This window comes from Gossypium raimondii, chromosome 13 (genome assembly GCF_025698545.1).
Source record: "Gossypium raimondii isolate GPD5lz chromosome 13, ASM2569854v1, whole genome shotgun sequence".
In the NCBI taxonomy this organism is placed as follows: domain Eukaryota; kingdom Viridiplantae; phylum Streptophyta; class Magnoliopsida; order Malvales; family Malvaceae; genus Gossypium; species Gossypium raimondii.
The window spans coordinates 42,740,494-42,754,433 of record NC_068577.1 but is presented as its reverse complement, the minus strand read 5'-3'; the positions used below and the strand labels follow the sequence as shown (position 1 = coordinate 42,754,433).

Below are 13,940 nucleotides of genomic sequence, written 5' to 3'. Positions count from 1 at the left end.
TATAATAGCTACTTTCTAACATAACAAAGAATTTATACAGAACTAAGAAAAGAACAAAAGTGTCTACGTAATTGGAATATGTTTATTTTTCAATGAAAAGGAAAATTTTTTCATCAATTAAACGAAATATTTTTATACATAAAATTATCTGGTAATATCAATAATTGCTATCAAAAGATTTTTTTTTTAAAAAGAAAATAAAGTAATAAAAATGAAAGGAATGAAAAAGAATAGGGGCATAAGTGTTATTTCAACTTTTAATGGGATTCTTTCTTTCTCCTGTATGCAGGTGAAGCAAGTTCCAAATTTGGCTTTTGAGTTGGGGTTTCCTTAAAAGAAGCAAAAGAAATTAAACTCCCCCTTATGCAAATTTAGAGAAGAAAAAGTAGAGTTATAGAGAGAGAGAGAGTCCCTCTTTTCTCTCTCTTTTCCCTTCTTTTTGATCCCAAGAAACACTTTCCATACACAAGGAAACTGTTGTTTTCTTCTTTCAGAGAGAGAGAGAAAGAGTTGCCACCATGTCTCTTGGCTATGCAGAGAAGCTCTCATTCATAGAAGATGTGGGTCAAGTTGGAATGACTGAGTTCTTTGACTCTGCTCATGTTTTACAAGATAAAGTAAGGGTTTTTCTTCCCTTTTTAACTTGTTTCTTATTGCTACCTATGATTTTTATGTCTGCTTTTATCATAATACCCATTAATGGCACTTAGGTTTTTATTTTGGTTGGTGTAATGTTGCGAAGGTTGTGTTTTTGAATGATCCTGATATCAAGGTTTTTGGCATTTAGGGTGGCAAGACTAGGGGTTTATTGGGTTTGATCTCAAACTTGTTACCTTGCACTACTTGTTATGCGTGAATTAGAACACATTTAAGTGGAAACTACTGGACCAATGGAAGGCGCTTAAAGGCTCAATTAGTGTTCAGTTTGATAAATGCTTTAGACATGCATGCAAAGTTTTGATTGTTATTTAGTTTAATGGCAATGTCATTTCATTATCATGCAGTATAGATTATGGAATTCGTCAGCAGGCATTGTGCTGCAAGCTAATTGATAAGATTTCTTAATGTATTTACCTCCTTTGCTAATATGAGTTTTAACTTTTGCAATGGCAGATTGAACAACTTGCAAAATTGATAGAAAAGGTTTGAACCTATGCCAACTAACTCTTATTACTGCTGCATATAAATTTATGGGATTGGTTTATGCCAATCAGCCTCTTCAAACTTTTGTTTTTACTTGCAGAGTAGACATCTAGTGGTGTTTACAGGTGCAGGAATATCAACTTCTTGTGGCATACCTGATTTTCGAGGCCCCAAAGGAATATGGACATTGCAGGTGAAGACATGAGATTTATTCTTGGTAGACAACTAGGCGTTTGTTGAATTTCTTGTTCTTGTTAAAGAATACTTTTAGCACACTCTCAACTTCTGCCCCTGGAGCTCTGTTCCAGGGATTTGAAACAGTTCCCTTGAGTTATGTTGGTTTTCTGAAGAAATCCCCTCTGATTTTGAAGAAAAATATATTCTACTGAAACGGATTTCTTGTGTTAATGGCAAAAGATTATGAAAATAAACAGATTTAATGTGTAGATAAAGTTCCATTTAGCTGGTTGTTTAACCTTCCTGAACTGTTGACATGTTACGGTGTTTGACAAGAAACAAGTATTCACTTGAAAAACTATCAAATTTAAAGCATGCACTTGTGATCTACCTTCTTGATGATATCTTCTATTATCATTTATCTACTGCAGCGTGAAGGTAAGCCCTTGCCTGAAGCATCCCTACCTTTTCACCGTGCAATGCCAAGCATGACCCATATGGCTCTGGTTGGATTGGAGAAGGCTGGTATTTTGAAGTTTGTTATTAGTCAGGTACGGCTTGGTTATGTTATTACTTTAGTGCATGTAAGATACATTTGTTGTAGAACTTTTGTTTGAATATGGTTAAATAGGGCTATTCTAGTTTCTTAGTTACACTCTTAAAATCCATTTCAAAATTTTGGGGCTAGTTAGTTTTTTTTATCTTGAGCTTGCACCTAATGACAAAGTTGAGAATTAAAGTTAATTTTCTTGTTGTCAGCTGTGACTGTAATAACCCAAATCCTGATTCTTTGTGTACTTTTTGGCTCTGTCTAATAACTCAAAGCTGTTGTCCACAATATGCTTAATTCTGGGTTTCTAGACTGCCTTTTGATCCTCAAATGTGCTATCATGCCTATCATTTATCCCTGTAACAGTCTTGTTGACTTGATCTTTTACTTCTTGTCCCCTCTACTTTTTACTAGAATGTTGATGGTCTCCATCTTCGATCTGGAATACCAAGGGAGAAGCTTGCCGAACTGCATGGGAACTCGTTTATGGAAACTTGTCCCTCATGTGGTGCTGAGTAAGAAACATATATATTTTTTTATCAGAAACCAAGAATGCAACTTGTAGGCCTTTTTCTCTGACAATTCTTCATTATACTTTACAGATTTTATTTTACTTATGTTTGTGAGTTTGTTTTACCCATAAAAGCAGTCCCATCTCCCCTAGTTGCCTTTTTCTTTTATTTGAAAGTTTGTCTTCCATTTATAGAATCTTATGTTGTCATAAAACCTTTGTAGGTATTACCGAGATTTTGAGTTGGAAACTATTGGATTGAAGGAGACATCACGACGTTGTTCTGATGAGAAATGTGGAGCAAAACTTAGGGATACAGTTCTTGACTGGGAGGTATGCCTACTTTTTCCTTGATGCACTTGAAATTAGGCATTATATGATATTTTTGGCATCTTAGCATTCCAAACTAGTGCCCTTGCTTTCCTTCTATTAGAATTGGAAGGTAAGAAGAAAGCATATTCTATAAGCAAAATTAGACCTACTTATTTCATTTTGCTCTCTAAACTATGATTTATGTTTCAGAATAATGAAAAGAAAATGGAATAAGTGCCAAACTTTCTGACATCTTTCAATTTTGTAGTTCCATCTGTGACCCCTGAAGTATACTGACAAATCTAGTGTCCTTCCTTGGTTCTTTACATTATTCTCCAATCATATGTTCAATGTCTTACATATTCGGATACATTTTATAGTCAACATATTAGAATAATTTGGAGCATGGCATTGGTTAGTATAGTTTATATGCTTGTCAAAAACAGTGTAGCAGTTGTTCCTCCATTCTAGAGGATGGCTTATGGTAATATACTCATCTAAAAGGGTGGATTGATATATACAAAAGATAGAAATTGTTTAATCTGATCAGTGATATAATATGCTGGCCAAGAAACCAGATTCATTGTTGGATACGTTTGTTTTATGATTTCCTTTTGTTTAAATATGTTGCTGAGAATTTTTACTTTGTTTGATACTCCTTCCCCCAATCTGCAGGATGCACTGCCGCCAAAGGAGATGAATCTAGCGGAGAAGCACTGTAGAATGGGTGATTTGGTGCTTTGTTTGGGGACAAGGTATTTGCTATGATCCTTTTTGTTCTTGAATTATATATGGGTTCTATGGAAATATGCTGTTATGCCTTGACATCAACCATTCTCATTGGTTGTATTTGAGGAACTTAGTTCCTTGATGGGCATTTACAAGATTCTAACAATACGTTTTTGTAAGCACCGTTAGCAGACAACCTTTCATAATTTGAAGTTTGTTTGGATAACTCAGATTGAGCTTCAGATAGTTTCATCTTGGAAGGTTTTGCTACATAAAATTGCATATGCAGGAATAAAGTTTACAGAAGTGTTAATGTTCTGAAAAGGGTCCTTTGCAGGAATAAAATTGCATATTTGTATTTTCTGAAATCAATTTATCCATATGAATGAATTTGTTAATCTTGAATAAATCATTTCAAGTGTCTTCGGAATTACAAAATATACTTTTCTAGTAATTAGAAATTCATGTAGATAATCTCAATGAAGTTTAGATCCAAGTTGTATTACTTGGATAGGGAGCCTCAACAGACATGCAGTCTTCAATGAGTTTACTGTCAGATGAAGGATAGGGAAGTTGGAAAATGACTAGTCCTATGTTACATGTCAAGTGTCAAGTGTCAAGTGTCAAGTTTGTGGTGTCTATGTTACATGTCGAGTATCAAGTTTGTGGATCCCAATTCCTGAACATAGAAGATATTTCCGCTGTGCAGCATAGCTCTTTGTCAACCAGGGAATTTTATGTATAGTTTAATATATCCTTTGTTTTGTTTTGTTTTGTTTTGTTTTGTTTTGGTTCTTGGTCATGGGCATAATAACTATTCCATACAGTTTGCAGATCACTCCTGCATGCAATCTGCCTTTGAAATCTCTTCGTGGTGGGGGGAAGATTGTTATTGTGAACCTTCAGGTATTCTGTCTTTTCTCTGAGTATTTGCAGAAATCTTTAAAAAGTTTGAATTTATATCTTTTTTCTCTTACTCAAATCAAGGTAGAAACTGAAACTGAACTGAAACTGTATGGCTGATGCATGAGGAATATGCTTTATCAGATGCATCATGATCCCTGATGTTTGAGATGTGAAGTTCCCTTAACCATGAAGCTTTGTATACTAAGTGTAATGGTGAAACGGGGTCCTAAAGGCTTGCAAATTATCAATACAGAGTTCTATTTTGCATGAAAGCTTCTTAGTGAGCTCTGTGATAGAAGATCTTACAGTTGTAGCCTTTTTTTAAAATTGATATTTCTAAGGCCTTATGCGAAAATCCTACTGCAATTTGTAAACATCATGATCCCTGATGTTTGAGATGTGAAGTTCCCTTAACCATGAAGCTTTATATACTAAGTGTAATGGTGAAACGGGCTCCCAAAGGCTTGCAAATTATCAATACAGAGTTCTATTTTGCATGAAAGCTTCTTAGTGAGCTTTGTGATAAAAGATCTTATGGTTGTAGCCTTTTTTTAACATTGATATTTCTAAGGCCTCATGCGAAAATCCTACTGCAATTTGTAAACTTCTAATAAGTATTGATTGAAGGGAAAGAAAATGTCATGAGGATGAAGCATGAAAAGTAGGCGTGAATAGATAACTTTCTTTACCGTTCACTTTGCTGTTGGTTTGATATGGGCAAAGGTTGCTATCAAGTTTTTGATAATGTCTCTTATTAACCTTTGCAGAAAACTCCAAAGGACAAGAAAGCAAGTTTGGTGATCCATGGTTTTGTAGATAAGGTATCATAAGATCCTTAATGTACTGTTTATTTATCATGTCCCAATTTTTTAGCTAAGTTTGGGTGCTTATTAAGCTTGCTAGTTTACTATTGTCTATGTTTTAACTCGAAAAAGAACAGGTCATTGCAGGAGTCATGGAACTTCTTAATATGAAGATTCCTCCATATATCCGAATTGATCTCTTCCAGACTATTCTATCACAATCCCTAAGTTCTGGTAACATTCTCGATAAAGTGTCCTAAATTCAGTTATTTATACAAATTACAGGGAGAATTTGTGTTGCTATGTGTTTATGCCATAATCATCCCTTCAACAAGAAACGATGCGTCTTTTAGGTCACTGACTTAATATGAAAATACATATGGTGCAATAGATAAAGCTTGGGGTTTGGTACTCTTCCCTGCCGGAAATCCCTTTTCATAGAGCTGTATGGCTTTGATTAGTCTGCTTTTTAGTTTTCAATCTTTAAAACAGTTTGGTACTTTGGTTAAATTCTTCTCTATAGAAATGTGTTTATTCTTTTAGGATGAATGCCTTCTAACCATTGTATATAATGTGACGGTAAGCATATACTCTAAACTAATAACTTGTTATGCATCGTCTGTGGCCAAGACGAAGTAGGCCACCTATGCTTGTATCATAAGAATATTGCCAAGTACTTATCTTGTAATATTACTTGTTTGAGGCATTCTTTTTGTCGCTCCGTGACATGGTTTGTTCATTGACATTGCAGATAAAAAATTTGTCAACTGGACCATCCGCATAGCAAGTGTTCATGGACTAAGTGCTCCATTGCCATTCATTAAGTCCGTTGAGGTGAAGTTAGATTTTTGCATCAGCCTTCTCATGTTTGTATTCTTTGGCAGCATCTGTATTCATAGGCTTTCTATCATCTGCTAGCAAACTAGTGTACCATGGACTCTCATAATACTTTGATTTTCTGCTCTCTAAGTCGTTAAGGGAAAACCTACATAATAAAAGCAAGGTCAAGTCTTGTTAATCATACAGTCAACATGAGGTGGGAAGTAGCCGGGATTAGACAATTACAAGTCTTTTTCCATGAGATATTATTGGCTAATTTTTTTTTTCTTGCCCTATTCTTTTGCAATGCCTGTTCTCCAGGTTTCTTTCTCGAACAATCAAAATTACAAAGAAGCTACTCTAGATACACAGCCATTTCTACTGAAAAGGTAACCATATCAAGTATTGCCGTGAGAAAGCATTTGTACTTGTATGTTATATGGACTCAATTGCCAGTGTTGGATACAGCTGTGTTCGAGGCTAACCTATTTTCCTTAACTTTTTCCATATATTTGGAGGGGCTTTGGATGGCCATATCCCCATGCTCATGTCCAAATATATGTCGAATGTATGGGTAATTCAAGAAAAATGATAAGTCCAAGAGCAACTTAGTTTTTGCTAGTAAACTTTCCATTATGTTGTCTAATCTTATCTACTTGAAGCTTTTTTAAGAACTCTTATACATCAAGTCAGATTTGTGTTTATGATCTTTTGCTCTTTACAACAATGCTTGAATTCATCAAATTAGCTCGTACTCGTTTAATTCGTTCTAACATGGGATCCATAAAATGAACATCAAGTATTTAACATAGTCTTATGTTATCGATGCAGCGGTTATATGTTCTGGGCTGTGTAATATACAAACATATCTCTTTGATTCTTTGTCATGACATGTTCGTTAATGTGTTTTAGGAGAACTGTTCTAACTGAAACATTTGAGATATTCTTGAACCTCAAGTTTAGTGATGGATGCGGTTGCCTTAACACTCGAATTGAAATTCCTTTTAATTTTCAGGTGCGCAGCTATTTTTATTGCTTATTTATGCTAATAATTTCAACTCTGGATTCTGACGGATTTGTAACTTTGTACTGTGCAGGATTCAATCGAAGGTTTTAAACTTGACAAGAATGCCACATTGGAAAAGATGAGAGATGCAGCAATTGAAGATTCGAAATGCGGGCAGAATGCAGTGGTGGAGAGGAAAACCGTATTAGTCCCGAAAAGTGAGGCCACAGTTCATGCAATTGTTACAAATGTTAAAACATTTGACTACCAATTAAGCAATGGTGATATGAAGCCAATAAAAGAAGGTTTGAATGGTTTGAAAACAACTCGGAAGCAGCGATCCAAAGGGCGCAAGCGAAAAACGAGACTGTAGAGACTAGAGAGACTAAAGTGTTGGTATATGAGGTAAAATTGGATTAGATGGAGTGTGTTATATATATGTATATGGGACTGAGTGAATTTTGATAGGTATTAGCACTCGGGTCTCTAAAAGCCGGCATGGTTAGTGTAACATCATCACCCAGTTTTACAGGGACAAGATTTTGGATATTATCTCAAACGTACTCAATGTATTTCCCACATTAACTTATGGCGTAAATTTTAAGCACAATCCCTATATTATTGTATAACCATAGATAGAGCCCTCAATCTTTACCATTTTGGTTAATTTAGCCTGTAACATTTCCCTTTTATTTCTTCTTCAATTCTATTTAGATTTTACCAGAAAACAATTTCACATTTTTTTCTTCTTTAATCTTACTAGGTTAATATTTTACTATACCTTTCGACTCTATCATTTAATTGTTTAAAGCACCATTTTCCAAATCTAATAAAATTCGTCAAATTTTTTTATTAAATTTTCCTCATAATAAAATTGAAGAAAAAAAATATGAGATTCCTCCTCAGAATTGAAGAGAAAAAGGACGAAAAATAAACCTATAATTTGCCCTAGACGAAATAAAGAGTTTGATGAATTCGTGGTGAAATCAGGTTTAGTAAGATGGAATGGTTTAAATACCAAAAAATTTGAAATCAATTTGGATTATTGTTATAATTGGTGCAGTTTTGATGCTGAAGAAGAGGATGAGTTCAATGTTTCAAATTTTATTAATAAGAAATTTAAGTAAGTGGATATACTTTATTTGGTCCATATATAATCTTTTACCCTTTTATATATATATATATTTTTATGTTTCTAATAAATTTTTAAATTTAAAACTTATATATATTTGAATTTTAGATTTTTTATAGATTTTATATGGTTTTTTTAACTGTTTTAAAATTTAAATTTTAGGCTATGATATTAAAGTTTTATGTCATTATATCTCATATGATAACAATTTATAGGACTCTAAAACTCACATTTTAATTGTGCCTATAGATTTAATTTTGATAATAAAGTATTTATAAGGATTGAGATTTGAAAGTAGAAATTGTACAATATTCTGCTCATTTTCATTTTATATTCATATGTTTTTATGATTAAATATAAATATTTTTATTAGGTAAATTCCATAAACGATCACTGATTATTAGAAACTTTCTTGTTATGTCATTCGATTTTAAAAAGGCATTTGACTAATTTTTTTATTTTTATTTTTAGTCCAAAACTGTTAAATACTTAATCGTTGGCTGATGTGGCTGTTAAGTTAATGAATTGTTTTTTTTAACATTTATTTTTAGACAAATGTTTGTATGAAACAAAGGCGTCACATTAAATAATTGGTAAGAGGTACATGATGATGTGTCGTCTCTGTTTCATACAAACCTTTCCCTAAAAATAAATTTAAAAAAAACAAACAATTCATTAACTTCACAGCCATGTCAGCTGTTAAGTATTTCACGGTTTTGGATTTAAAAACATAAAATAGTAAGTCAGGTGATCATTTTGTAACTTTTTAAAATTGGGTGACCTAATAAAAAAGTTTCTAATAATCAGGTGACTATTTATGTGGATTACCCTTTTCATTATTAAATAAATTTTGGGTTGTCCTTGTAAAGAAGAAAAAGAACCTCATCCAAGTTTTACACAAATTTTGTGATGTTGGTGAATTTTTAAAGTGTAGTAACTTATTTGACCCTTGACTTTACAAAAAAAAATATTTTAACCTTTCATTTAAATTTTCATTTCTTTTATTCCTTAAACTTGCGTTAGTTGTCAAATCACTCTAAATTAGATGTAATAGTTAACATTTTTAAACTTTTGCTAGCGTGGCATACACGTGAATTGCCGTTGTCACATCAATAATTAACTAATTTTTTAAAAATAAAATTACTTAAACCGTATAAAATTATAAAAAGGTATTTTAATATTCTAATTTTAAAAACTAACTAATTGTTAATGTGCCACGTGGCAATCCATATGTATGTCATATCAACAAAGTTAAAAATATTAAATTTTCTATCTATCATTGGGTGGTTTGACAAACAATACAAGTTTAAGAGTTAAAAAGGTAAAAGAATAAATGGAGGGCTAAAATATTTTTATATATAAAATTGGAAAGTGAAATAAATTACGCTAATTTTAATTTTATCAATTAAGACCTATGTGTGTGTCAATTTCATTGTTAAACTTGTAATTTTATAAATCGGGATTAACAGTTTGACGTTAAATCAATTCGTGTTAATCTTCTTATTTTTTAATAGTAGAATGATATTGATATTAAAAATTTATAATGTTTGAATGAGTTCATGTTATGAGTCAACTCGATACTAATTCAATTAAAGAAATTACTAAAATAATCTTATATGTTTCAAATAAATTATATATTAGGAATGTACTTTTGTCTTTTTCTTAGTTTTAAAAAACCAATAAATTTTTTATTTATCATTTTAACTAAAGTTTTATTTTGATATTTTTATACATTGCAATGCTATTATACAAATGGTTTCGCCCACATTGTTGGTATATACTAATAATGTCGTAATTTAAACTAAAATTTTTATTGTAATTTCATATATATTGTACGCGTTATTATTATCAATTTCAAATATTATAATTCATTATTTATTTATATTAAATTTAGATATATACATGTGTTGTAAATATATCATTTTATGCGCTCAATTTTATTTTTTATAGTGTCATATGAGGTTTTATGTAGAATAAACTTATAAATAAACATGAAATATTTTGTAATGCATATTTTAAAATTTTACAGTTAACATAGACTGATATGATAGTGTACAAGAAAATACCCAAACAAAATACAAATAATTAAAAATTTTAAAAATAATGATTAGGAATACTTATATAACAAGTTTGATATACCAAAAATAAGCAGTTTCCAAGGTAAGAAGTCATTACACAAAGGCAATTGAGAGTTGGTGTTTCAATGGAGAAATTTATTTCTTTGCTATAATTATTCTAAATTTATCAATAAAGGTGGGTGCAAAGCGGTTTTAAAAAAATAATATAAAAATACCGAGTATAAATTTGATTTATCATATAAATATTATTAAAAAATAACTTCTTCTTTATGAGTGGCCACCTGGTAATTCCGGTTAGGGGAAGGGCAGGGGCCAATGAGAGAGGGTGGTGTGACCGGCAATGCTGAGTTCCTCGTTAGAAACGCCTGTTCGACATGTGGAGTGTGTTTGTTTCGCACTATAAATTCCCCCTACCCCATTGAAAGAACACCAACACTACCCCTTTCTTCTTCTCCATTTCTTGTTTTCATAGAGGCAAACTCATGGAACGTGGTGATGGGTTCAATCGTTTTTACAAGCATGCAAAATCAAGTTCAGGTGCACCACCCCAAAGCCTTCAAAATCTTTTATTTTATTAAGTAATAATCTACTGCATGCATGAATATATATTGTTTCTGTAAAGAAAATAGTTGGATTTATGATGTACATTTCTTTGCATGCAACGCTGCAAACATAGTATTTCCACCATTGTTTGTGAGGTTAGTCACCTTTTTGACTTGATATGTAACGCTGGCTATATCTCGACTCACTTTTCCTTTTAACTAAAAATATAAAATGTGGGATAACCAAATAAATCATTTTTAATTTTAATTAGAATTTCAGGAATAGCTTGCATGCAACCTTTTCAACGCTCTCCTCAACACATATTTATTCCCATTATCATAAATAAAACAAAGGTTAATAACTCCTTTGTTTGCGTCTTGCTTTAATTTCTTTCACATCATTTCAATTCATACTAATTCTTGCAAGCTTGACAAGCTCTTTATTTTTCATTCTATTCAGTATTTATTGTAATAAATATGAAAATATCCTCTCTTTTTTTTAAAAAAATTTTAAATAATTTATTGGGAAAGAGGAAATCTCAAAATCTGGAGAAAGGGGGAAAAGGCATTGACTTTGGGCTGAGACTCCCAACAAAGAATCTAAACAGTGATAGGTGGGGCCCGTATTTTAAGAAACTATTTTGGGCCCATCCCAAATGGTGGGGCCCAATTAATCGTCCGTGCCTGGAATGAGGCACTTACCTCACTTTCGATTTGGCACGTGTGACGTACACCCCACTACGGTGGCAGTTTTTCTTCTTTCGTTCATAAATGAAAATTGAAGATATAATTTTTAAGTTGGAGCTTGATTAGATTCTTCTATCCTGATTGATTATAGTTTTGGTTTAAATATGTTTTAGTTTTTAGTCCGTCATTCAATTTTAGACTTTTACTTCTAATTATTGGGATTCTATTGTTTTAATTATCTTTGTACCTTGGTTAACATTTAACCAATATTTTTTATAAAATTAAAATTTATTTTCTAATTAATAAAAACTAATTATTTTAAATATTTATTATTATTATTAAGTATTGCATTTATTATTATTTAGTGAACAATGCTTCACGCTTTCCAAACTTCAGGCTTCTATTTTTATTTTTGTTTAAATTTGTCATTTATTGTTGCTTTGACTTTATGGAATTTTAATGAGGTAAAAGATGTATGTAAAAATATATTTATAAATAATTAATGTAAAATTTTAATTAATTTTTGGTTGAAATGATGTATTTATGTCTCTTAAGTTATTTTGGATTTAAATTATATTTTTATAGATTTTTACTTTAAATAAAAAATATTTTTTCACTAATTAGACGGGTGTGTGATTAATTAAGTGATTTAATTATAATCTATATTACGGATAGAGGTTGTTTTCAAATTATTATTAGAATTAATATCTTTGTTGCGAGCTATTTTAAATTAATGTCGTTGATGTTTTGCGTGCTCTTAATTAATTAATACCCAGGGCTGAGCATCATGCATGGCGATTCTTCAAACTCCAACACCAACACCATCATCAATAACAACGCCGCCAACTCAAACACCATGCCTCCGCCGTGTATGGTACGTGAGCAAGATCAATACATGCCGATAGCCAACGTGATCCGCATCATGCGTCGCATCCTTCCGACGCATGCCAAAATCTCCGACGACGCAAAGGAAACCATCCAGGAATGCGTCTCGGAGTACATAAGCTTCATCACTGGGGAAGCCAACGAACGGTGCCAACGCGAGCAACGCAAGACCATCACTGCGGAGGACGTGCTTTGGGCCATGGGAAAGCTGGGTTTCGACGACTACGTTGAGCCCCTCACCGTATTCTTGAACCGGTACCGGGAAAATGAGAACGAAAGGACTTCGCTGCGCAGCGAACCGATGTTGAAGCGTGGGATAGACTATGGACCGTCTATGATGATGGCACCTTATGGAGCTGGATTCCATGTGGGACATCAGCAGGGGATTTTCGATGGGGCGACGGCCATGGGAGGGTACATGAGGGATGGTTCGAGTGGTGGTGGTGGTGGACCATCGTCACAAGCTTCTTTGGCTAATCACTTTGATCCATTTGGTCAGTTCAAATGACGAATAAAAGAGCAAGCAAAATATGAATAAACATATAAACTTGACAAAAGCATTGGTGTGGCATTTGGGGTGATATTTTCTTGTTGCTTTAATTTAATGTACTCAAACTTGGGTGCATTCATTGGTATGGTTTAACAGAAACTTTGGTTGAGCTATTGCTTTTTCTTTAACTGTCTTTTTTATCATCATCGTATTCACTTTCAGTGAGATGCAGGTTTTTTCTCCTTTAAAGTAAAGACCAACGGTAAAACGGAGCGTTTTGATAAGTGCTTATTTTCTTCCTTTATTAAAAAAATTATTGTTTTACCCATTAATATTTGTTTTTCTTTTAATTTTATGTATTATTAGATGATGCACTCCGAAATAAAAATGATATTAAAATTTATTCAAGTATTTATTTTATAAAATAATAATTATTAATAATATATAATAAAATTGTAAATAAATTTATTAATAAGGTTATGGTTTGCAATTTTAAATTGAAAAATAAAATTTTAAGTAATTTTTATTTTAAAGTTTTTTGAAATTTTAAGAAATAAAATTAAATTGATTGAATGTGTAAAGTTGGGGTTAAATTTGTGAATTTTCTTAGAATTATGATTAAATTGACATAATTTGTAAAGATATTAGAGAGATAATTTTGTTATTATAACAATAAAAAGGCTACACTAGTGATTTAAGTGACTAATATATTAAAATTCGATAATATTAATGACAAATAAAAAATTTTAAACGACTAAAATAGAACTGTGCTAATTGTATAGGGTAACTGTTTTCATGGGTTACCCTATTTAGTACCTAAGATTTATTTTTGTTTTTCAATATGGTATCTAACTTTAACTGCGTTAATTTTTTGATGATGTGTCATGTTGGCTAATAGTATGACGACGCATCGCACTTTGGCAAGAGAGTTTAAGGACTAAAAAAGTTCTTGTAAAATAATTAAAAAAACAATTATGCCCATGATTAAAAAGTGCAATTAATTGAGTTCTTAATCGAAAGTTAACAATCAATTGTGTCCCTACAATATAGATTTCCATCAAAACCCTTGATAGACCATTAAGTGCTGATGTAGTGACTAATAATGAAAAATAATGATGTGGCGGTTGACGTGTCATTAAATGTGGAAGAATGTTGACATGAGGAATTAAT

The 13,940-nt window shown here is 32.1% G+C and overlaps 2 protein-coding genes across 3 annotated transcripts; both read left to right on the top strand.

The window, feature by feature from the left end:
* Positions 1 to 247: 247 nt before the first annotated feature.
* LOC105783377 (NAD-dependent protein deacetylase SRT1) lies at positions 248 to 7,585 on the top strand. Of its 2 annotated transcripts, none has more exons than XM_012608791.2 (14): positions 248 to 617; positions 1,114 to 1,143; positions 1,244 to 1,336; positions 1,752 to 1,871; positions 2,285 to 2,385; positions 2,606 to 2,714; positions 3,369 to 3,448; positions 4,250 to 4,328; positions 5,096 to 5,149; positions 5,269 to 5,365; positions 5,883 to 5,965; positions 6,272 to 6,339; positions 6,863 to 6,965; positions 7,048 to 7,585. In XM_012608791.2, the coding sequence occupies exons 1-14, from the start codon at positions 519 to 521 to the stop codon at positions 7,327 to 7,329; spliced, it is 1,398 nt and encodes a 465-aa protein (XP_012464245.1). In that variant the 5' UTR covers positions 248 to 518; the 3' UTR covers positions 7,330 to 7,585. The 2 variants fall into 2 exon arrangements, with proteins under 2 accessions (XP_012464245.1, XP_012464246.1); XM_012608792.2 differs by having other exon boundaries at positions 506 to 617; positions 1,249 to 1,336.
* A 3,028-nt stretch (positions 7,586 to 10,613) lies between these two features.
* LOC105784571 (nuclear transcription factor Y subunit B-9) lies at positions 10,614 to 13,054 on the top strand. The gene is made up of 2 exons (XM_012610474.2): positions 10,614 to 10,703; positions 12,172 to 13,054. Exons 1-2 carry the CDS (start codon positions 10,649 to 10,651, stop codon positions 12,786 to 12,788), a joined length of 672 nt encoding a protein of 223 aa, XP_012465928.1. The 5' UTR covers positions 10,614 to 10,648; the 3' UTR covers positions 12,789 to 13,054.
* Positions 13,055 to 13,940: the final 886 nt, after the last annotated feature.